The following is a 25,519-nucleotide window of genomic DNA, read 5'->3' on the forward strand; positions in this document are numbered from 1 at the left end:
ATAGGAATATATTTGATTATATGTAAAAAAAGATGTATGTGTCCTTATACATGATGACATCTCTACTTGCTCCTCTCTATCAGTATAGTTCCCTAATATTTCATGATTGAGTATCAATAATGTGCCAGGCACTGTACTTTTTTATCTTTAAAATATAAACTCTTCTAATCCTCACATTAAGCTTATGAAGGATTTCTATTCCCTATTTTTTCACAGGTAAAGTGAGTTAAAGTTAAACAATTTGTCCTGAAGTTAAACACTTTTGTAAGAGATAGAGAAAATACTTAAAACTGGTTTTTATGTCCACTCTTCCATTTCCTTTTTCAAAAGCATTTTTAAACTAACCCATTTGAGGGAGTGTTTTCTGACTAACCCCACTCAATTTCATTCTGCTTGCACATCTTTGGCACTTATGAATTCAGATTGTACCATATTACTTTGTCTCTAAATACATTGCTTCACATGCTTCTTTATTTCATATATGTGTTTTATCTCATCAGAAGAGCAGGGACAACTGATGGTGGCTGCACAACACTGGACACACAAAAAAATCTCTGAATTCTACACAATAAAAGAATGAATTTTGCATTATGTGAATTATATCATAACAAAGCTGTTTTTTTTAAAGAGCAGGGACATGTCGGCTATTTATTTTATATTCCCTACTTTGCCTTCTTTCAAGAATTTCAACGCATTGGTAGTAGATAAATGATCGCTGGACAAATAAATGAATGGACAGCAAGCACTTTCCTGATGAAAAATGATTTCAATATCATATTTCTTCATCTGTCAGGCCAATGTTCTTGTCATTAACCATCATCTTTCTCTTCAAAATATATCACTCCACAGGTGTGCTGGATGTCTTTATTTTGCCTCGAGGTCTAATCTCCAACCTTCTCCACCCTACTCTGTGCCCCCATAGGCCAACATCTATGGACTTTATCTGCTAGGCTAATGGGTTGTTGTCTGGCTTCTGGTGAGGTTCAGCCAATGGAAGCACTGGCAGATCAGAGGGCAGGAGGAAGGAGGGGTTGGGGTTCTTATTCCTTTAGCTGGCTCCTTGCCAGACCATACATCTTGATAGTGGCCAGCTTGTGTGCCTAAAGTCACAGTCCATATCAGCTACTCTCTCACAGCTACAGCCCTCACCAGGTTCTTCCACTTCTTCCCCTTGCCTCTTCACACCTAGACTTATATCTTCCCACACTTGTAAACCATGAGGATGCTTCACGATCTTTTGGTTATTTTCTCTAGCCCTGTGTACACCTTTGAAAATTGTCTCTTTATTTAGTTTCCTTGAATCATGCCTTTGGAGCATGCCATGTTCCTGCCAAGACACCAATGCTCAGGTGAGCATTTCCATGTATTTACTTTAAACTATTATTGGGGAAAAAATAGCTAATTCAACAAATAGCGATAACAAATTTAATTTATACAAAAACACATTTTAAAAGTGAGATGGGGATGGGTGCGACGGCTCTTGCCTGTAATCCCAGCACTTTGGAAGGCTGAGGCAGGCAGATCTCTTGAGGTCAGGAGCTCGAGACCAGCCTGGCCAACATGGTGAAACCCCATCTCCACTGAAAATACAAGAACTAGCCAGGCATGGTGGCATGTGCCTGTAATCCCAGTTACTTGGGAGGCGGAGGCCAAGATCACGCCACTGCACTCCAGCCTGAGAAGCAGGGTGAAACTGAGTCTCAAAAAAACAAACAAAAAAAATTTTTAAGTGAGTTTGTTTAAAGATAAACATTAAATAATAGCATAGGTGGTACACAAGTATTTAAAACAAAACAAAACAAAACATGAAATTGGTGTACAAGTCACAGAAGTGGATAAGTATTGTTCCAGAGCACCCAGAATGCCATGCTTTAACTTACCACATACGTCTTTCCAGCCCAGTAGAGAAAGTGACCCAGCCACTCAAAAGCTAAAGCCCCTGCTCCTGCAATGCCGGGTAGGTGATAATTCTCTGAGATATCCATCCCATTCAGCTGCCACACAAAAACGTCACCTTTCGTGTCACTGTAGTAGAGGCTGTTGTTATACCAATCCATGTCTCAAAATAGAGTGAATGATTAGCAGTTATTTTTCATACATACCAACGAAAACATAATGAGTCAACAAATCACATCTGCACCTCAACATAATTTTAAAGAACACACTGACACATATTCACTAGAACTTGATCTGTCAAGAATATTTCAATAACGTTTCCCAAAATCTTAACCTCTGGAACTAGAGAGAACAGTGGATACACATCAAGCATCTCATCTTTGCCAAACATTGTCCCAGGCACTTTACAGATCTCACTTATTTCCTAAAACAAAGATATGAGGTAGGAAGTATTCCCATTTTTGAGATGGTTAACCTGAGAGATGGTTAACCTGAGAAAAGGTGAGATCATGTGTTCTGCCTGAGGGCTCACAGGTACATTAAGAGGAAGCCCAGACTCAGCCAATGCCAGAGTGGCATTCTCTCCATTGGTGCTACATTACCTACATTTGGCTCCTATGTTGGTTGGAAATGCTGTTGTACTTTTAATGGCCACATAAATCAATAAACAATTAGATAACTATAGAAGATGTCATCTTCAGGCAAGATCACTGTTACAACACCCCAGAATGAAGATTTTTCTTCTTTCTAATGCCTTCCAGGCAAATTACCCATTCATTACTTAATAATCCTCTTTCTCAACCAATTATTCCTTACACCTTATTTAGAATTCCATGCAGCAGTTTCTGCTCCTGTCTTATAGCAAACACATAGTAAATTACTTAAGTATAACTGCCTTAGTGGAACAAGATAGGCTGTTAATGTGAGATGACATTGGTAGATTAATCCATGAGCATTATATCAAAGCCATCCTGGTGGGCATAAAACTAGAAACAACCTCACATTTTGTGACTTAATAAATAGCATTCCTGTGTAAGAACTGACATTTTCTTAACAGAATCACTGGAAGTAGAGTCGAGTCAATATTTTTTCCTTTCACTATTGACCTAATACCAAAATACCCTATTCTTTTGATTTATTGAATGACATGGGAAGCCTTTTGAGGAGAAATCTGTCATTCAAGTGAACAGGGGACTTGGTGTTTACCTGACACATTTCCTATATCAGAGGATAAGAACTCTCCTGGGCCAAAGCTATTTAATGGTTTACTCCAAAGCCCATCTTCTTTCACAGCCATGATAAATGGTGGTTCACTAGCTGTTTAGTAAAAAAGAAATTAAAAGAAACATCAGGGAAAGCAAACTCTTTAAAGATATCTTATATACTTATATCTATGTCTTACATCTTATGATTTTCTTTATAAAGTAAAAGAATGTCAACACTTTGAAAAGTTCTATAAAAGGATATGAGTGATTGTTATCTGTGTAACAAGAACGATCCCATTAAACATACTTTCTGATTTTCACATAATTTTTTGAAATGTGAAGAAAAACGCACGGTGAGATTGCCTCTATGACAGTGTCTTGATCATTGTAGAATTATTTTTGAGGGGGCTTTGACTACTGTTTGTCATGGTCCCATTCAGAGCATCCAGAAAAGATTGTGATAACAATAGTAATGTAAATGGTATAGTTATTCTTCCATGTCTTTTCAGCCAAGAGGATGGAATTCAGCACAATTTACAGCCCCTCAACTTCTCTCAGCTAGACCCTCAGAGTTCAGGAATGCCACTGCTTAATATACCATGAGAAAGAAGAAACCTGTAAAGAATCAATTATAGTGTTTCCTTAAAAATATCGTGGAAAGTTTAAAATGGCAGGTTAGAAACACTAATTAAATATCACACGGCGCCTTATTTGCTTTCCTAATCTCAGAAAATAAATACAAACTCAATATGTGTTTACTCAAACACATACTCAAGAGGTCAGTACACCCTCATTCTCATTTCTTTACATCCAAGGCAAGGAAATTTAAAGGACACTCAGCTAGTCCTCTTTTTGTGAGAGCCACTCCCTAAATCCAGAACATTTTCTCACCTGGCACCAGGGTAGTACCCACTGAGGGCTCTGTCCAGGGGCCTGGCCTCTTTGGAGAACTTGCTCTCACAGAAACCTTGTATTTCATAGCACTCTGCAGCTCAGGTACATTCAGCCTGGTTCCACTTATGTTCGAGAAAATACGAGTGACTTCAGGAGGGTCTTGGGTGGATACTTTCACCTCATAGGTCCAGTTCTGCCAGGCAGAAGGGCCTAATTCAAAGAGTTCAATAATATCACTGGTCAGGATGACATCTGCAAGGGCAAACCAAGGATTCTCAATAAATTCACCTACAGCCTCATCTCAAATGGGAGAGCAATTGGGCAGTAATATCCGCTACCTCGATAACCACCAGGGATAATTTGTTGATGAGGCTAGGACAGTGTTCATTCCTCATGCCACTCATTTGGCTGCACTGAAGGAGACAGCATTTCTGACAAATGGGACTGTACTTCAGTCAAAGCTACATGCTTGGTGCATACAATTGCCGGAGGGGTTCTCTACAACAATAACAGATATAATCAGGCTCTTGATAAAAAATGCTTAATGATGAATCTCTAATGTAATTACCACTGTTTGTATAGTACCTTCCTCCAAGACGCCCAATCAATAAAAAAAAAAAAAAATTACCTATTCATTTTCAGCCATCTTTGAGACACGCAGCAAACAGACATAATTAACTTTGTTCTAAAGCAAAAAACAGCCGATGTTTTCTAGATACTTACTATTGCCTAGGGGACCAGGGGTTGGCAAACTCCACTCACAGGCCAAATCTGGCCCACTGTTTCTGTAAATAAAGTTGTAATGGAACACAGCCACAGTTACTCATTTACATATTATCTATGGCTGTCTTCACACTACAATGGCAGAGTTGAGTAGCTATGACAGGGACCATCTGACCCACAAAGTAAATAAAAATATTTACTATCTGGTCCTTCCTTTACAGAAAAAGTTTGCTGACCTCTGTGCTAGATACTGTTCTAAGTGCCCTACTTATGTATTTTAATTTTATCTGTACGACAGTTCCATTAAAAGATATAATAAATATTCCCCCTTTCCAGATGTGGAAATTGAGGCACAGAGTGGTTTAGTAACTTGCCCAGGGTCATTCTGTTAACAAATGGCAAGAAAAGTATTTGAATCCATGCAGGCTGACTCCAGAGCCCACCTGCTTATCCACCCACATACTACCTCTCTCCAGAGATGGGTATTCGAGTTCAGAGAGTTTTAGGGAATTGCTGAAATTCATGCAAGCTTTCGACGGCACAAAAAATCTCAACCCAAGTACTCTATCTCCCTGGCTATTTGTTCTGAATAGAATGTCAATGCCTGGATCTTAGCAGACACTCAATAAATGTTCAAATTATTCTATTGGGATATACATGAGAAGTATAGAGATTCTCCTACTGTAAAACTAATAAACATAGGACAAATGTATAAATTTTTTTTTTTTTTTTTTTTTTTTTAGCTAAGTAGCTGCTTCTGGTTGATGACTGAATAGCCACATGGGGTTCTCAAAATTGAATCACAACACCAAGCAGTTCAAATCTTCCTCTTATTCCAGCAAGGCCAGTAACCACCCTGGGGACAGAGCACTCACTGGCTCCTATGGCAAGGGCAGGAGGCTTCCATTGAACAAAAGCCTGGTGAGAGCCAAACAGCACCGAAAGCTCCTGCGGGCGGCCTGGCAGAGGGTGCGGCTGGGAGGACGAGCCAAAGATGACCAAGTTACCAAACCCAAATTCTTCTATGTGACTCAGGTCACATCCCACGATGAACTCATTAAAAGACAAAGCATCCTGTTGGAAAATGACCTTGCCATCTGTGACAAGAAAGTCATTGTTTTCACAAGCAAAACTTTTCACATCAGCAAAGGGGATGCGAGGTAGGATGAGATGGGAAGCAGAGCCATCCAGAAATGTTGACATGAAGACTTGGGCGGTGTCATTGAAGTAAATGATTCGCTTGGATTGTGGCTTGATTGCAAAGTCCTTTAACGTGCAACTCTCCACAATACGCACAGTTTCTGCACATCGGCCAGATGGCACAGGAAGGTCTGCTCTATAAATGCCATCTCTTAGGAGGTAAAAGACATACCTGACATAGGAACAAAAGAAACCTCATGAGATTCAGTCCAAAGGTGGATGAGTAACCTCCTCGGCTAATTGCTTTATTCTGTTGCACAATCAGTATGTATCTCTGATGTTGCTAAGAACAGGGTTTTCCAAGGTGCAAAAAAGTAATTTCCTAAGATATACTCTATTTGTTTAAGTTACAGGTTGGAACATTAGAAAATTTCAGCCTCGCTTGTAATGCTTAGTCTCTTAATTATTATAAGTGACTTTTTAAAGAAATCAAAAATTTCAAAAACAGGAAGGGTCTTTTATTTTTTTGAGGCAAGTTCTTACTCTGTCACCCAGGCTGGAGTTCAGTGACCCAATCACACCTCACTGCAGCCTCAACCTTCTGGGTTCAAGTGATCCTCCTATACCTCAGTCTCCCGTGTAGCTACGGCCACAGGTGTGCCACCATGCTCCGCTAATTTTTGTATTTTTTGCAGAGACAGGGTATGACTGTGTTGCCCAGGCTAGTCCTGAACTCCTGGGCTCAAGTGATCTGCACACCTTGGTTTCCCAAAGTGCTAGGATTACAGGTATGAGCCACCAAGCCTGGCCAGGAAGGGTTTTCCAAAATTTTAAAGGAAAACATACTATATAGAAATCACATGGCTAAATATGGTAATTACTATCAAACATTTTCCTCCAAAAAACATACATCCTTAAGTCTAATTTTATCAGTAAATTTTCTCATGCATTCTGAGTGATAAATGGAAGAAAGTAAAACATTTAAACCATTTTTAATTGTACAGTTATCATTTTGCTATAACTGTCTAGCATGGCTACTTTGCATTTGCAGTGGACTAATTTTTTTTAATCTACAATTGATTCAGGCAATACAGCTACCATTTTATAAACCACAAAGAAATACCCCACACATGACTGAAGCAGGACAATCCAGCAATCAGGAGAAAGAAGCCAATGGAAGAATTAGAGAAGCACATCCAATTTATTTGTTTTTTATACTTTAAGTTCTAGGGTACCTGTATACAATGTGCAGGTTTGTTACATATGTATGTATGTGCCATGATGATGTGCTGCACCCATTAACTCGTCATTTACATTAGGTATATCTCCTAATGCTATCCCTCCCCCTCCCGATCCCACAACAGGCCCCAGTGTGTGATGTTCCCCACCCTGTGTCCAAGTTTTCTCATTGTTTATTTCCCACCTATAAGTGAGAACATGTGGTGTTTGGTTTTTTGTCCTTGCAACAGTTTGCTGAGAATGATGGTTTCCAGCTTCATCCATGTCCCTACAAAGGAAATGAACTCATCCTTTTTTATGGCTGCATAGTATTCCATGGTGTATATGTGCCACATTTTCTTAATCCAGTCTATCACTGATGGACACTTGGGTTGGTTCCAAGTCTTTGCTATTGTGAATAGGGCCACAATAAACATACGTGTGCATGTGTCTTTATAGCAGCATGATTTATAATCCTTTGGGTATATACCCAGTAGTGGGATGGCTGGGTCAAATGGTATTTCTAGTTCTAGATCCTTGAGGAATCGCCACACTGTTTTCCACAATTGGTTGAACTAGTTTACAGTCCCACCAACAGTGTAAAAGTGTTCCTATTTCTCCACATCCTCTCCAACACCTGTTGTTTCATGACTATTTAATGATTGCCATTCTAATTGGTGTGAGATGGTATCTCATTGTGGTTTTGATTCGCATTTCTCTGATGGGCAGTGATGATGAGCATTTTTTCATATGTCTGTTGGCTGCATAAATGTCTTCTTTTGAGAAGTGTCTGTTCATATCCTTTGCCCACTTTTTGATGGGGTTGTTTTTTTCATGTAAATTTGTTTGAGTTCGTTGTAGATTCCGGATATTAGCCCTTTGTCAGACGGGTAAATTGCAAAAATTTTCTCCCATTCTGTAGGTTGTCTGTTCACTCTGATGGTAGTTTCTTTTGCTGTGCAGAAGCTCTTAAGTTAAATTAGATCCCATTTGTCAATTTTGGCTTTTGTTGCCATTGCTTTTGGTGTTTTAGACCTGAAGTCCTTGCCCATGCCTGTGGCCTGAATGGTATTGCCTAGGTTTTCTTCTAGGGTTTTTATGGTTTTAGGTCTAATATTTAAGTCTTTAATCCATCTTAAATTAATTTTTGTATAAGGTGTAAGGAAGGGATCCAGTTTCAGCTTTCTACATATGGCTAGCCAGTTTTCCCAGAACCATTTATTAAATAAGGAATCCTTTCCCCATTTCTTGTTTTTGTCAGGTTTGTCAAAGATCAGATGTTTGTAGACGTGTGGTATTATTTCTGAGGGCTCTGTTCTGTTCCATTGGTCTATATCTCTGTTTTGGTACCAGTACCATGCTGTTTTGGTTACTGTAGTCTTGTAGTATAGTTTGAAGTCAGGTAGCGTGATGCCTCCAGCTTTGTTCTTTTGGCTTAGGATTGTCTTGGCAATGCGGGCTCTTTTTTGGTTCCATATGAACTTTAAAGTAGTTTTTTCCAAATCTGTGAAGAAAGTCATTGGTAGCTTGATGGGGATGGTATTGAATCTATAAATTACCTTGGGCAGTATGGCCATTTTCACAATATTGATTCTTCCTATCCATGAGCATGGAATGTTCTTGCATTTGTTTTTGTCCTCTTTCATTTTGTTGAGCAGTGGTTTGTAATTCTCCTTGAAGAGGTCCTTCACATCACTTGTAAGTTGGATTCCTAGGTATTTTATTCTCTTTGAAGCAATTGTGAATGGGAGTTCACTCATGATTTGGCTCTCTGTTTGTCTGTTATTGGTGTATAAGAATGCTTGTGATTTTTGCACATTGATTTTTTATCCTGAGATTTTGCTAAAGTTGCTTATCAGCTTAAGGAGATTTTGGGTTGAGACGATGGGGTTTTCTAAATATACAATCATGTCATCTGCAAACAGGGATAATTTGACTTCTTCTTTTCCTAACTGAATATACTTTATTTCTTTCTCCTGCCTGATTGCCCTGGCCAGAACTTCCAACACTATGTTGAATGGGAGTGGTGAGAGAGGGCATCCCTGTCTTGTGCCAGTTTTCAAAGGGAATTTTTCCAGTTTTTGCCCATTCAGTATGATATTAGCTGTGGGTTTGTCATAAATAGCTCTTATTATTTTGAAGTACATCCCATCAACACCTAATTCATTGAGAGTTTTTAGCATGAAAGGCTATTGAATTTTGTCAAAGGCCTTTTCTGCATCTATTGAGATAATCGTGTGGTTTTTGTCTTTGGTTCTGTTTATATGCTGGATTACATTTATTGATTTGGGTATGTTGAACAAGGCTTGCATCCCAGGGATGAAGCCCACTTGATCATGGTGGATAAGCTTTTTGATGTGCTGCTGGATTCGGTTTGCCAGTATTTTATTGAGGGCTTTTGCATCGATGTTCATCAGGGATATTGATCTAAAATTCTCTTTTTTTGTTGTGTCTCTGCCAGACTTTGGTATCAGGATGATGCTGGCCTCATAAAATGAGTTAGGGAGGATTCCCTCTTTTTCTACAGATTGGAATAGTTTCAGAAGGAATGGTACCAACTCCTCCTTGTACCTCTGGTGGCATTAGGCTGTGAATCCGTCTGGTCCTGGACTTTTTTTGGTTGGTAGGCTATTATTGCCTCAATTTCAGAGTCTGTTATTGGTGTATTCAGGGATTCAACTTCTTCCTGGTTTAGTCTTGGGAGGATGTATGTGTCCAGGAATTTATCCATTTCTTCTAGATTCTCTAGTTTATTTGCGTAGATGTGTTTATAGTATTCTCTGATGGTAGTTTGTATTTCTGTGGGGTCGGTGGTGATATCCCCTTTATCATTTTTTATTGCGTCTATTTGAGTCTTCTCTTTTCTTCTTTATTAGTCTCGCTAGCAATCTATCAATTTTGTTGATCTTTTCAAAAAAACCAACTCCTGCATTCATTGATTTTTTGAAGGGTTTTTTGTGTCTCTATCTCCTTCAGTTCTCCTCTGATCTTAGTTATTTCTTGCCTTCTGCTAGTTTCTGAATGTGTTTGCTCTTGCTTCTCTAATTCTTTTAATTGTGATGTTAGGGCATCCATTTTAGATCTTTCCTGGTTTCTCTTGTGGGCAGTTAGTGCTATAAATTTCCCTCTACACACTGCTTTAAATGTGTCCCAGAGATTCTGGTATGTTGTGTCTTTGTTCTCATTGGTTTCAAAGAACATCTTTATTTCTGCCTTCATTCGTTATGTACCCAGTAGTCATTCAGGAGCAGGTTGTTCAGTTTCCATATAGTTGAGCGGTTTTGAGTGAGTTTCTTAATCCTGAGCTCTAGTTTGATTGCACTGTCGTCTGACGGACAGTTTGTTATAATTTTTGTTCTTTTACATTTGCTGAGGAGAAGCACATCCAATTTAAAATCAAACCTCAAAGTAACGAAGCAGGTTATCTTAATAATGAAAAAGAAAATATACTGCCAAAATATTTCATTGACAATGAAATTTGTAAATAAACTTTTAACTAAAACATAAAACCATTAATGTGGATGTAGCTAATTTACAATTTGTGATTATGGAGAAAGGTGCTAACAGAAGTATACTTTGATAAATTCTTCTCACCCCAACCCCAAGAACGGGCAACATTCCAACCTCTCATCACAACTGTCAAATCATTTTCTTTGTCCTTATTTAGTTCTGCTCTAATTCGCCTTGATGACTATTCCAAATCTTCATCAATTTTCTCAAAACTCCTATGCTAGAATAATATCCTGAGATATAAGCTCCATTTTGAGATATGAAGTTATGTTATTTTCCCTGAGGACGGACTGTAGCAGGCAAAAAGCAAAAACAGCTTGGCTCTTAATTTTCTGCTTTTGTTTCCCAAATTCAAAATTGTTAATGGAATTTGGAGGAATTTCAAAGTAGGTAAAAGGAAAAACATATATGGTAAAGATTACAATTATTATATTGAAACAGGAAGAGAAAGAAAAATAGAAAGAAAGTGAAGAGATCTGGTGCATAGGAAGAGGAGAACAGAGTGAGGAGGAGAAGCTGGGATGGAAGAAGATGGGGAAGTGGTGGTAGGAAGAAGAGCAGAGGTTTTATAGTAAGTTTGAAGTCAATGAGAAGACAATTCAGCAGTGCAAAAAGAAAAATTTCTTTTTTTTTTTTTTTGGAGACGGAGTCTTGCTCTGTCACCCAGGCTGGAGTGCAGTGGCGCCATCTCGAGTCACTGCAAGCTCCGCCTCCTGGGTTCGAGCCATTCTCCTGCCTCAGCCTCCTGAGTAGCTGGGACTACAGGCGACTGCCAACACACCCGGCTAATTTTTTGTATTTTTAGTAGAGATGGGGTTTCACCGTGTTAGCCAGGATGGTCTCGATCTCCTAACCTCGTGATCCGCCCGTCTCAGGCTCCCAAAGTACTGGGATTATAGGCGTGAGCCACCGCGCCTGGAGAAAATATGTCTAATACCAGGACAATACACTGTTTCACACATCTGATGTCCTTTAGGACTACTATACACAAACTGTTGCTGAAAGTTACATGCTGATTTTTATAAAAACTCTCCTATCACGCTATAGAGAGATGGTTAGGAGACAGGCCCTGGAGCTAGATGTCCTGGAGCAAGGCTTCTTGTTCCAGGGCCTGTCTGGTTCCACTGGTTCCATCGCAAAACAGCTGTATAATCTTGGACAATTACTGAATCAACCTGTGTTTCCTGCTCCTCATCTATAAAACTAGGATAATAAAAGTACTTATTTCATAGGTTGAATACAAATTAAATGAATTATTGGACATAATACACTTAGAAACACACATTCAGTATAAATACTAATTATCATTATCATTTCTAGTCACATTGCAAAATCTAAGCACAAATCCATTTTATCCTAATAGGAAAAAAAGAGCCGCTGAAGACCTCACTGATCCTATTTGAATGATCAATTAGTGGGTAAAGTTCATTATCCTCAGAATGAGTCATTTTGTGTAAGTGTCAACAACAAAGTTACATTTCATAGGACTGTAGACCTTTACATATGAAAACGATAAGATCCAGAGAATCCTTGTCCTACATCACAAAGCGTTTTGAAATATTCCATAATTCAGTAATTCATTCAAAACCAGAAGTTAAAATAAATCTTTAGTAAATTGTGAATGAATAGGAATAGAAAGTTTGATTTTAAAATCAATAATGAACAATCTTTTTTAAAAGAAGGTTTTGTTTGTGAAAAACATGTTACGAGCTGTACTTTTTTTTTCATTCAAAATGAAAGCAACTTTATTCCTACAGGAGAGAAAAAAGTTTAATCTTACAAACATGGGCTTTGCCTACTGGTTACTGATCTGTTATTATCTGGTCATATCTGAGAAATAATAACTCCAAAATAACTTTCTATGTGTTTATCCTTCATATTCACGTATATCTGGAGTTCGCAAAATACATTCAAAATAAATACCTCATTTTGTCTTCAAAATAACCCGACTGAGTAAGTTTTATTACCTTCCCTATATGGATTGATAAACCAATGCTCATAGACATGATATTACTTGCTTGAGGTACTACTCCAATTTAACAGCAAGACTGCGGTACAATGTGTCCGTATCATTTGTGGGTAGGAGGCAGAGTTATCAGTTAGCTCCTGTCTCCTAAGGTGGAAGCTAGCAGCTTTCTTATTAAAGAGCCTCTTGATAGATGTGAGAACCAGACCAGAGAAATGAACTAAAGTTGAATGGCTCAGCAAAAGGAACATGTGGAATGAAGGGGCTTTATCACAGGTAGTGTTGAAGCGGGCAGTGAGACTCTGAATTCCATGATAAAGAAGTGGCAAATCCAGGACTACAACCGAGGCCCCTGACTCCCAGACGGGAGATCTTTCCCATATGTCCATATTTGGCTGTGAAGGAGAGAGGAATAACTACTTTAGAGGAGTTGATTTATGTTTGAAAAAAATTCCCTCCTGGCTCTACAGAATGAAAACTTTGCCTGAATTTAATTAAATTTACCTAAAGTAAGATGCATAGATAGGCTCATCTGGTACTACAATGTTTCATTAACAAGTTTCTCAAAGATTATTTATTGAGAATTCATCTTTACAAGGCTAACACTTACCCATTGTATGAATCAGCCACAATTTTTCGAGGTGCACTAATAGAGGGTGGAGTAATTTCCTCGATGTTTGAGCAGTTCTCTAAATCACAGACACATACCTAAACAAAATCAAAAATATACCGGTAGGATTAGCATCTGTCTATACAGCATTAAATTCAGTCAACAAGCATCCCTGAGAGTCTGTTCTGCTGGAATTGTACTAGGCAGTGAGCACTAACCAAGACAAATGAACAAAAAAGCCCTTAAATGGCAGTTTTATATCCTATATCCTAATGAGTTTATACATTATTGAGATCAATGCAATACAAGTGCCTATTTTCCTGACTTGTAGAGGCATTCGACTATTTTTAACATTTAAGCTATATCTAAGTTTATGGGCTTTCAACCATAGCAATGGCTGTTGCTTATTGTGATAAGCCTGTACCTTCCAAAGAAGTAGAATTTGAAACACGTCAAGACTGTGTCTTCATCAGGTCAAAATAATCCTTATGCAACAACAACAACAAAAATAAACAAACAAACACAAAAAAAACAAAGAAATGATCTTCCGAAAAGTTCAGTACTACTGTGTTTGTGGAGAACTACTAAATTTCCCTCTGGGTATGATATAATTTTAAATGCTTGCAGCTAACTTTGATCATAACTGGCAGTCTTACCTAATAATAACACAGTTACTGCCACTATCTTATGGAAGATGAATTATTTTTAGTATAAACTCATGACTATAAAACAGTACAAATAAAGGTCATTTAATGCTATGTCGGGACTAGCACTAGGTGAAGTGTACACCCTCCTATAGGCCAGATCTATGATTCATTGATAACCTAGTATCTAAGGCATAGAAAATACTTGAGTATTTATTGAATAAGAGGATTGTGTTTAGTATTAAATATACCAAGATATGCATATCAGTATCGCTGTCTATCACTATTTTCTTTAACTTCTCAGACTAACCAGTTCATCCATGATGAAATACATTCTTTGATAAAGCCAATCTACGGAGATAGAAGAAATTAATCCTGAACCTCTGTAAAAAATTTTCAGGTCAGATACATCAGACATGTTCACAGCCTTCTTCGCCCATATGAGAGTTCTTTCAGAGAAATAAACAATTTGCTGGTGGACATCAACTGATATTCCTAGAAGAGTCATGCAAGTGCACATACATTATTATATAACAACCAGAAGAAAAAACTTATATTAATGAGAATTTATTTATTTAATGCTTAATAAATTAAAATAGAAGGATTTTATTTTAAAAGAAAATATTCTTCTAAATTATTCTAATATATTAGGATATTAAGAGAATATGTTCTAGAAATATTCAGGATTTTTCTTTTATTCTAGAAGTGCTTCTTTTAGAATCTTTTTTTCACACAGAAATCATTTATCTTTGTCATACTGACCTGTAATATTATGGTATATAGCATCCAGCCGAAGGCAATGTGCTTCATCTACCAAATGTTTTAAAGATCTCTTTCTTAGAGAAGTTTTTCTGGATAAAAAGAGCCACTGCTCCTCTTCTTGGACTGAAAAAATCAACATGATTTGCAGACAGGCAGACCAACCCCAGGTACACTAACACATACGAAAAAAGATCAATACTACCCTTCAAAGCAAGGGGACTAGTGCTTGAAAGAGGCTGGTCAAATTTTCTCTAAGGGCACGGAGAATTGCATCTATGGTATAATTCACATTTATTCTATGATTGGAGGTAGGAAGTACAGTAACAATCAAATAGGATTTATGTTCATATGCCCCTAAATAACCCAGAAATGACATCACATGATGTATCACTATCCTCAACAGCCTTGCCCCAGCTCAGCTCATTATTTTCAGCCACGAGAATTGGCTTGGTGGAGGTGGTCCACCCCAGGCCAGAGTGGGTTATGCATAACACACACATATTGTCAGACACTGGTTGTCTCTGTGTTGTCTTCAGTATCTTTCCCTTTGGGACAGAGGAAAGGTCCTTAGAGGAAAGACATTGGAAGGCTGCAGAACTCTGCTTGATGTCCTGTTCAAGAGGAGACTGATGCAACGTGCATGGGTGAACATTTTTAGGGTATTTAATGAATGTTATGCAATAATCACAGTAACAACAACCTTAACCCTGCTCTATATTTAACTCACCCTTTGGACATGCTTCTTACATAACAAAAATACCTCTCCTTTCCTAGAGTCTAGGAACAGCCAAAAAAACAAACACTGATGATAGATGACATTCAATACCCATTGGCATAGGCAAGTACAGGTTAGAGTAAGGGGCAGTCAAGTCAGCAAATAGGGTTCTAGTAAAAACAGAAAACAGGCTCCCAGAATTCTGAATCTTTGCATGTTCTCAAAAATCTCTTATTAGTTTCCCCTCAAATTCCCAGTACTTCTTAGAAAGCATTTTCATTTGTTATTTTGCTCACACATATATCATACAGTAAGCATTCAGTCTCTTGAGGTAATCAATAAAACACCAAAGCCAAAAAAAAAAAAAAGGGTGCTTACAAAATGATAACAAGATACTTTGACAGATTGAATACTTATATAGTAAAATGCAAATTATTAAAGTCCAGATATATTTAAAAACAAAGATACTGGAAAAACAATGTCTGACATATATTAAATAATTATATATATTCTAAAATAGGGATTAGGACAGAAAAGTTATATGTATCCCTTAAGTGTGTAAATGTGAGTCAGAAACACTAGTGATTTCAACTGAAACCAAAGATTTGAGGCCATTTTTTAAAAACCCTAAATTTTTTATTCTGATTTTCAATTCCCAAATTCTAATATTAAAACTTTCAATCTAACCACTTACTTTAATTCATCAAATACTTGGGTTCACTTAAAATTGAAAACTTAACAAGTACCCAAAAGACAATATTCATTTGGGCAGAAGAGGTGGGTCTTGAGGTCTACCAGGTGACCCAGGGCCTCTGGCTCTGAAATCACCCTTGCCACCCTCATTCCTGTGTAGCTAAAGGAGCAAGGCTGAGCCATACCTGCTGAAGATGAAGTGGTAATACTAGATTCTGCTTCTGGCCCCTCACCAACTTCATTTACTGCTGCAGTAGAAAACCTATTCCAAAAACAATTTGGAGAGACATGTTTCACATGGCATGGTGTGAACATGAGATAAAAATAGAAGGAGCAATAACGTTTCTATTTAAAGCATGATGTGGCAATGCATGAGTCCAGTTACATGGTGCCACTGCTCAGCACTAAAATGACCATCAATCACATCCTTGTTTGCATCCCCTAGCACAGTTCAGGGTCATAGAGGTCAAAAGCCGAACTCTGCTATCCGCATGACCTCCATTCTTCTCTGAATTTAAAGAGGCCCTAGTATGGCCGGGCGCGGTGGCTCAAGCCTGTAATCCCAGCACTTTGGGAGGCCGAGGCGGGCGGATCACAAGGTCAGGAGATCGAGACCACAGTGAAACCCCGTCTCTACTAAAAATACAAAAAATTAGCCGGGCGCAGTGGCGGGCGCCTGTAGTCCCAGCTACTCGGGAGGCTGAGGCAGGAGAATGGCGGGAACCCGGGAGGCGGAGCTTGCAGTGAGCCGAGATCGCGCCACTGCACTCCAGCCTGGGCAACAGCGTGAGACTCCGTCTCAAAAAAAAAAAAAAAAAAAAAGAGGCCCTAGTAAATGCTAGAAAAGCTAACAGTAATAAAATAATTACCCTAATGGTTAATAAAAATACCTAAACAGAACTCTACCTCCTCACTTTTTTCATATTGGATTAAAAGAAAATTTGAAATTCATGGTGTTTACGATGTTTTTATTAGCCATATTTGTGAGTACCCTCTGAATATAATAGAAATACTTGAGAATGTTTCTGCTTAGGACGCTATAATCTAATAAGCATATAAGCTTGAGGAAAACCACAATGACTTCAACCCAACACCATGGGTGTACATTTAAACTATTTGATAGCCATATTTCTTAAATAATTATCATGCCTGCAACCATGCTGCTTACATTTCCCTCTGCATCGCTTAATTCTTACCTGTACATAGTATTTGGTAAAGTGGAGTAAAACTGGAAACTGGTTCTCTGTGTCCCTGCATCTAATTTTTGATTTTTGCTGATCAGCCTTAAGTTATAACCCAAAATAGGTCCACCCGGGAATTGAGGTGGATCCCAGCTGACTTCCACAGTGTCGGGACTTGAGCTCTCAATATTCCTAATCAAAGGTGCAGTTTCAGGAACTGGAAGAGATAATGGTGACACAGTGAGCAGAAAAATGTGCAAGCGTGATGTTTTTAAAATAAGATGGAAAAAAGTATTGGTTTTTTTTTTTGAAAACTTAATGGAAATGAAATAATTTTATTAATACTCAAAATATGTGATAGAGGAAAGGTGATAAGATGTCTAAACCAGTTCGCTCCTTTCCCAAGAGGCTCTTTCAAATGTTACTTTCCTCACTTCTAATTAATGAAATAAAATTAAATATAGTGTATACAAATACAATAATGGTCCTTTAAAAACTGTCATCAGGAATCTCTGAGACTTAAATGAGTTGAAACATGGGATGGAACCAGTTTAGGAAGAAGCGGAGAGTCTGACCAAAACTGGAGTCAATGATCAACATGAGTTTAAACAAAAAGTCCATCCTCGGGCCTTTTCACTCATTTGAGTGGGGCAGCCTTGCTGGTTCCAGCTGGAGATGTGGGTTCAGATAAGCTGCAATTCGAAGAGTTGGCTTCACTTTTGTTGGCATCAGCTCTAATGACCCAGACTACACTTTCCTTACCCCGGCTCCCAGGTCCTGGAAATCCAGGCTGACTGAGCTTCAGCACCCCTGCCCTGGCAAAGGATTAAAGGAGCATATATGAAACGACTGAGCATTCACACACAGTCCCCAGCAGCTACTTGAGTGGAAAAAGAAAGGACAACAAATGATCTGACAGCCTAGCTTCCATCTGTGTCTTCACCTGCCTTCAAACCAAACCCCTGAAACCACGCTCTTTTATTTCCTCTATCCATAGAAAGACACAATTAGAAGTTACTTTGCTCTTGAGTAGATTTCTCTCCCTCTGAACACTTTTGGCAAATGCTCTGCATCACCACTGACTTTTAAAAGCCCTTTTAATTGCTCTCTCAGCCTTTCTCTAATGCAATTCCTCTCTAACTCTCAGACTAATTTTCAGCAAACACAAGCATCATTGCATCACTCCTTGGCTCCATGGAGTCAGTCACTATGATAAACAGAGAAGAAATAAATTTCTCCCACTGAATTATAATATAATTGGAATGTCAAAATTTAAGTCATTATGGTCAATGCCCAAATGTGATTTTCTACTGTTGAAGCAAGTTAAATGTCACCTACATGGCAAGATGCGATCATTGTCCAGGTCTTCTTCACCAAAAAAAAACACACACACACACACAAATCTTCCCTGAAATGCTGGTATCCCTTGCCTGACAATCATTCCTCTTTGTTCAGAAATTATTTTCTGAAAGGACCCAGTTAAAAGGCAATAGCACCATTTAGGCCGGGTGCGGTGGTTTACGCCTATAATTCCAGCACTTTGGGAGGCTGAGGTGGACCAATCGCTTGAGGCCAGGAGTTCGAGATCAGCCTGGCCTACATGGCAAAAATCCATCTCTACTAAAATTACAAAAATTAGCCAGGCATGGTGGTGCATGTCTGTAATCCCAGCTACTTGGGAGGCTGAGGCACAAGAATCACTTGAACCCAGGAGGCAGAAGTTGCAGTGAGCTGAGATCATGCCACTGCACTCCAACCTGGGTGACAGAGTGAGACCTTATCTAAAAAAAAAAAAAAAAGGGTCAGGTGCAGCGGGTCATGCCTGTAATCCCAGCACTTTGGGAGGCCAAGGTGGGTGGATCACGAGGTCAAGAGATCAAGACCATCCTGGCTAACACAGTGAAACCCTGTCTCTACTAAAAATACAAAAAGTAGCTGGGCGTGGTGGCAGGCGTCTGTAGTCCCAGCTACTCAGGAGGCTGAGGCAGGAGAATCACTAGAACCTGAGAGGCAGAGGTTGCAGTGAGCTGAGATCGCGCTACTGCACTCCAGCCTGGGCGACAGCGAGACTCTGTCTTAAAAAAAAAAAAAAAAAAAGGCAATAGCACCATCTAAAATCATGTCGTTCCCATAGCTAAAAGAGAATAGGACTATGAGGCAATTAACACAATACAGATAAGTTTCTAAGTTTTGATGTAGCTAGAAAAGTGAGAATCAGAAACATGAGATGCTATCCCTAAGGACACCCATGTAGGGTCCAGAAGACACAGAGGGTATGTGAGCTTGCTTATCCAGGAGAGAGGCCAAGAAATGGACAGCAAAATTTGCTTTCATTATTTTGATTTGCCCAGCCAATGTCTCTGCATGGTATTTCTGTAGCACCAGAAAATGTCCCAGCACTGTTGGATAACATATGGCATTGCTTGGAACAAGGAAAAATTCATTCTACTCTGATCTGGAAAATTTCAAACATGGTCCTAGGCCAGTGTTTGATCTGAGGATGTAAATAAGAACAGTCAGAATAATCAGCAGAGGTGGCCACACAAACCCTAAGATCTGACAAGCAAGGAGACAGCACCCATCAGGGAAGGGGAAAAATGCCCCAACCAACTTCATCAGCTACTCAGCTCTGCTGAGGTCCAAGGCCTAGTTCAGCCTGAGGCTCTCTGTACATAGGCACATCTCCAGAGCTCAGGGTTAGGGCATCCAGCCTGGAGCATGTCTTCCTGGGTTGCCTCAGCTAACTCTGAGGGTGAGGGGACCAGACAACTCTCCCTCAGTGTCTGCCCCAGCATTTGCCTTCCTCTAAGGCTTCTAGGCTTGAATCCTTTTCCTGGTATGGAAGTCACATCTTCAAAATAATGAGTCAGAGAATACCCCAATATATGTTGTTTTTAAAAAGCAGTTTTGATAAAATCTTAAAATAATATAGTAACCTCCCATCTGGTCTCTACCTCTGTACTTTCAAATCTCTCTCATTCTCTCAATCTATTCTATGTGCAGTTGCCAAAATTCTCTTTTTCAGAAGCATGTGAAGCAATTACTGCTCTGCTTTAAAACCTTCCATAACTCCTAAATGCATTGTAAATAAAGTACAAACTCCTTACCCAGGACATTTAAGATTCTTGGTAAGATGGACCTAGTCAGCCTTCCCAGTGTTATTCTCACTATTTGTCTTCCTGTATTGCAAGCTTCCAGCAGACGGAATACGACTGTTTTCCCTCCATGCCTTAGAATCCAATCTTGGTGACCCTGGTCCCATAGACACCTGAACCTGCCCTTTTCTCTCCTCACCTCATGTCTAACTCAACAAATGAGACTTCCAGAGAGATTTCTTTGGTATTTCATTTCAGAAATAATATTTCCCTCCTCTAAACTTCCATGGGAATTTGTCAGTACCTTTTCTATGTGTTTAATAAAGCTTTACCTTATTGTGAGGTTAGTTAGGCATATGCTTTATCTCTTCTACAAGACAGTAAGCTTCTTAAAGTCAGTATCCATGCATCTATAGATATCCCATGAATATATTTTGAACAAGAGAACAATACCATGCATCTATGGATATCCCACGAATATATTTTGAACAAGAGAACAATAACATTTATTTAGAGCTAGAATTCTATTAGAGCTAGAATTGCTCTAAGGATGTATTAGTAAAGTTATAGTCTGATAGGGCAACATTCTGTACAAAGGGTGGGAAAATGAGGAAGCAGGAATCTAGCAGACAAAAAGCTTTTTGTTGCTTTCCAGAGATAATGTCACTGTGTCATACTCAATCACCTTCATTTTTGAAACACTTTCATCATTTGGCTTTGGGACACCACAAGCTCCCGAGTCTCTCCTTCTCTGTGTCTTTTGCTGTCCCTCCTCTTTTTCCTGGCCACCAAATATGAAGGGCCCTTGGGCTGACACATTGAACTCCTTTTTTTCAACCACATTCACTTTTAGCATACTGCCTCCAGGCCCATTGCTTGAATCACATCTCTATGGTGATAACTCCTAAACTGGTAGTTTGGATACCTTCCACTTACCTCCTGAGTTCCCAATCCTTCCATTTAATTGCTTCCTCAGCAACTCCACTTGGATATCTAATAGACATCTCAAATTTTACATGGCTGAAACAGAACTGATGATTTTATCTAGGAAAGCTACTCCTCCTTTACCCTTGTCCCTGTCTCAGTAAATGATGACACTCAGGTGTTCAGACTGAAAGTCTAAGTTAGCAACTTTGATTTTCCCTTCTTCCTCACCAAATCCATTCAGCAACCCCAACAGCTCAGTCTTCAAAATACATGACAAACATTTCCCCATTTTCCCATCATCACCCTAGTCAGAGCCATCACCAAATCAAGCCTGACTTACTTGGCCACCTAACAGCTCCCCCACTTCCCTGGCCTTCCTTCCACCCTCCCAGTCTATTCTCCACGCATCACCCATACTGAGAGTTTTAAAACTTGAACCAGTGCCTCCCCTCCTTAGAACACTCCAAAGACATTCTGTTACACTTAGAATAAAATCTGTACTCCTTATCAGGGTCAGTATGGCCCTATGCAACCAAGCCTCTGTCTACCTGTCAGATCCCACCTCCTACTTTAAAATCTATCATCATTCAGTTTGGCCCTTATCAGAAATAATACTGACATTCCTGCAGCCATCTTCTGGCTGTTTTTGTTTTATCTTTTATTGGTTCAGAACTCAGACTAAGAAGAAGGGTGCTATTCATTGGGTCTTCTTATGACCCAACAAATACCTTTACTTAATTACTTATCCGACTGTCTTCCCTAGCTGGAATGCAACCCCATAAGTGTTAGGATTTTATCATCTTTGGTGTCTAGAACAATGTCTGGTATGTAATAGGTCCTTGATTAATACTTGAATGAACGAAAAAAGTGCCCAATCTTCCTTTCAATTATATTAAAATTATAATACAAAAAATAACCACCTTTCCAGTAAAAAAAATAAAACAAAAAAGGAGGTAAACTTATTTACAGATGTTATTTTTCCACAGCCAAAGAATTTACAACCTAGGCAATAAAAAGACTAAAATTATATGAAGAAATAAAAATAGAATTCAAACATATCTATACCACACCACTACCACTCCTGGGCCTCTCACCTGGGTCACCACATGGCTTCCTACCAGTTCTTCCTGCTTTCTCCCACACCCCAGAGTCCATTCTCCATACAGCAGCCAGTTTTCCTTTTAATGTATAAAGCAAGTTGCATCAGATCATGTCACTCCTCTCCTCAAAACCTTACAGTGACTCTCCTTCCAGAATAACAGCCACATGCCTTACCAAGATCCCTGAGGTAGACTGAGATCTGGCCCCCATCTCTCTGACCTTAGCTGTTACTGCTCTGCCTCCTTCACTCTGGTTCAGCCACATGGGCCCCTTAGCTGCTCCTTGATCAGGCCAAGGATGTTCTTGCCTTAGGTCCTCCACATGAACCATCCCTCTGCCTGTAACTCTCTATCTGAGACAACTGCGTGGTTGACTTCCTCGCCTCCTTTAAGTCTTTGCTCAAACTTTACCCCACCAGCTCATCAAGGCTCATTCTGGCCACCTTATTTCATACTGCCACTGGCCTCTCCTTCCCTCCTCACTCTTTATTTCCAATCCCCTAAATGACAAACCCTGCTCAAAATATTCCTCTTACTATAGCACACAGCACCATCCCACTTACAATATACTTTATTTATTTCTTATGTTTATTGCAGAATATTCCTCTTCCACCAAAATGTGAGCTCCAGCTGGGCGAGGTGGCTCACGCCTATATTCCCAGCACTTTGGGAGGCCGAGGCGGGCAGATCACTTGAGGTCAGGAGCACAAGATCAGCCTGCCCAGCATGGCAAAACCCCATCTCTACTAAAAATACAAAAAGTTAGCCAGGCATGGTGGTGCATGCCTGAGTCCCAGCTGCTCTGGGAGGCTGAGGCAGGGGAATCACTTGAATCCGGGAGGTGGAGGTTACAGTGAGCCAAGATCACACCACTGCATTCCAGCCTGGGCAACAGAGCAAGACTGTCTCAGAAAAAGAAAGGAAAGTGAGCACCACAAGAGCAGGGGTCATTGTCTCTTTTGATCTTAAAGGTATTGTGAGTACCTAGAATACTACCTAGCACATAGTTATGTACCCAATTGTTGAATGGATCGATTAATAGGAAGGATTATATTTATTTCATTGTTTAAAATAAAAACAAACTAAATCAAAGCTTTGCAATAATGTCCTTTTATAAGCAATGTGTGTACACCATACCTCCATGAGGATGAGTCCTGTAACTGGGACTTGGAGGGGAGTAGAGCTGAAGCTGCGCTGTGAAGATCCAAACCACTCGGAAAATGTACTCAGTAAAGGGGTGCAGGGGCTCGACCACATAGGACAGTTTGGACACGGTCTAAATCAAGGAGTGATCAATAATCAGCATGTATAGAATCACCACGCCACATTGGGACTCAAGAGCATAGATTAATTTGTGGAAGATATATGGCTTGACAGAGATGAAATAGAGGCCTGGAGCTTAGTGCTAAGCCATTCAGACATCAGCATGCAGAATTCACTCAGAAATTCTCCCCTTCGAAATAGCAAAATTATGGACTCAATTATTTGGCATTTATAATCTCAAGGACTTAAATTTTTCTATGTTAGTACACATAGTATCTTGGGACTATTTTTTTTCTAAACTTTCTCATGCTTCCCTAAAAGACACAGTCCTGGATGACCACCATAGACAGTACTTCTAAATTGCAACAACCCCCATGAGAATCTTTCTTCTGCCCTCCATCCTAGCTGGACTCATCTTAGCTGGGATGGGCAGATAATGACTAATGGGGTGAACGGTTATGTGATGCTGCACTGAAGGAATAGTATATACATCCAACATTATATTTTCCTTATAACATAAATATTATATTTTCCCTATAAAATAAGCCTTAATGTTAAGGCTTAGCATTAACATGTTACAGAGTAGCTGAGATTAAAATTCATCTAATCCAACTACCCATCTTACAGTTGAATCTTTTCTAGAAGGCCTTTATGCTTATAACTATAAGTAAAAATTTGGCACTTTTAAAAATTGGGAAAGGGTCTGGGTTTAGGTACAAAGGCAGTCTTTCATACCTTAGTATAAGTCCAGCTTCCCAGAAACTGTGCATATTTCCACTGAATGATGTATTTTACGCCAGAGAAGTTGGCAGATTTCCATCGTAATGTCATATTGTGGCTTCCAATGGAAGAAGCAAAGGGCGCAGTTGGAAGGTCTGCATTTCCTGGGGAGAAAAGAAGATTGCACTCACCATGCACTCCTGTGCATCAGCACAAGAGAGTGTGTGCCTGTCTCATCTAGGGCTCTCCGTATTCTCTTGCTAAAACCATCTTGCCACAATAACTCACCTGAATAATCAATGGTATGCATATTCAATTTATTTTTAAAAATCAATCAGTCTGTCAGTCTTTTTTCCACAGAATTTATTGTTATCTTTGAACGTAATATTTTTTTGTTCAGGTTTTTGTTTTACAGGCAGATGACACAGAGGGTTCTGAGCTGTCCAGTTTTCTCTGACAATACTACTCTCTTACAGGCCGGGGGGCCCAGTGCTCAGAGCATGTCGGTGGCACAACAGAACCATCCTGGGACGTGTACCCCAATATGTTTCTGAAATTTTATCCTCTAATTCTACTATTGCTGTGCATCTTAACAACAAATAATTTTTATATGTACAGAGCAATTGCCTTTACTCCAAAGGACGCTATGATCGGCTGTCTCACATTATAAAATATTTCAGGACGTTTAAACACTAGACATACTACAATTGGCAGCACATATTTCCCAGGTGCTGCTTGCCAGGCACGGTACAAAGGGCTAGACTTCTGAATAGTATGTCACTGTGAAGAAATGATTTTACTTTACTTTTTATATTTTTCCAAAATTGTGATGAATTTAATGCTTCAGCTTTCTTTCATAGAAACAGAATCAGCACTCTGGTTGAGAAAGCATGGTAAATTTGGTAGGGAGCTTAAAATAGTTAAATACAAACTCCCAGGACCTCATTCTTTCTGATTAAGAGAAAATTGATACAATTCTCATCACTACAGATACCAGACATGGACCAATTAAAGTGCATACTCTGTAATCCAGAAAAATCAAAGCCATTGTCATCTGAGGACCTAGCTCACAAAATGGCCCAGCACAACCTTTCTCAGTGATTCTTCTTTTTATAGTTCATTTTTGACTATTATAACTGAATAAGCAAAGCACAGCTCCACTTTCCTTCCCTTTCTTGTTGTGAGACTCTCAATAGCAGGAATTAGGTACGCTGTGGACACCTTGAAGAGGACTCCAATGATGGAGTTATCAGCAGA

At 39.3% G+C, this 25,519-nt stretch overlaps 1 protein-coding gene across 1 annotated transcript in view; it reads right to left on the minus strand.

Annotated features, from left to right (window-relative positions):
- The window catches only part of ROS1 (ROS proto-oncogene 1, receptor tyrosine kinase), a 144,274-nt gene that overhangs the window by 98,943 nt on the left and 19,812 nt on the right, over positions 1 to 25,519 (minus strand). Inside the window, exons 6-16 of the mRNA XM_078001181.1 lie at positions 24,278 to 24,426; positions 23,417 to 23,555; positions 17,173 to 17,374; positions 16,162 to 16,238; positions 14,569 to 14,691; positions 14,117 to 14,301; positions 13,163 to 13,260; positions 5,594 to 6,090; positions 3,993 to 4,205; positions 3,103 to 3,213; positions 1,881 to 2,059 (exon numbers count right to left, since the gene is read on the minus strand). Coding sequence (XP_077857307.1) covers positions 1,881 to 2,059; positions 3,103 to 3,213; positions 3,993 to 4,205; positions 5,594 to 6,090; positions 13,163 to 13,260; positions 14,117 to 14,301; positions 14,569 to 14,691; positions 16,162 to 16,238; positions 17,173 to 17,374; positions 23,417 to 23,555; positions 24,278 to 24,426 — 1,973 coding nt within the window. The remainder of the gene's footprint in view (positions 1 to 1,880; positions 2,060 to 3,102; positions 3,214 to 3,992; positions 4,206 to 5,593; positions 6,091 to 13,162; positions 13,261 to 14,116; positions 14,302 to 14,568; positions 14,692 to 16,161; positions 16,239 to 17,172; positions 17,375 to 23,416; positions 23,556 to 24,277; positions 24,427 to 25,519) is intronic.

The sequence above is a fragment of the Macaca mulatta genome, chromosome 4, assembly GCF_049350105.2.
Source record: "Macaca mulatta isolate MMU2019108-1 chromosome 4, T2T-MMU8v2.0, whole genome shotgun sequence".
NCBI lineage: Eukaryota > Metazoa > Chordata > Mammalia > Primates > Cercopithecidae > Macaca > Macaca mulatta.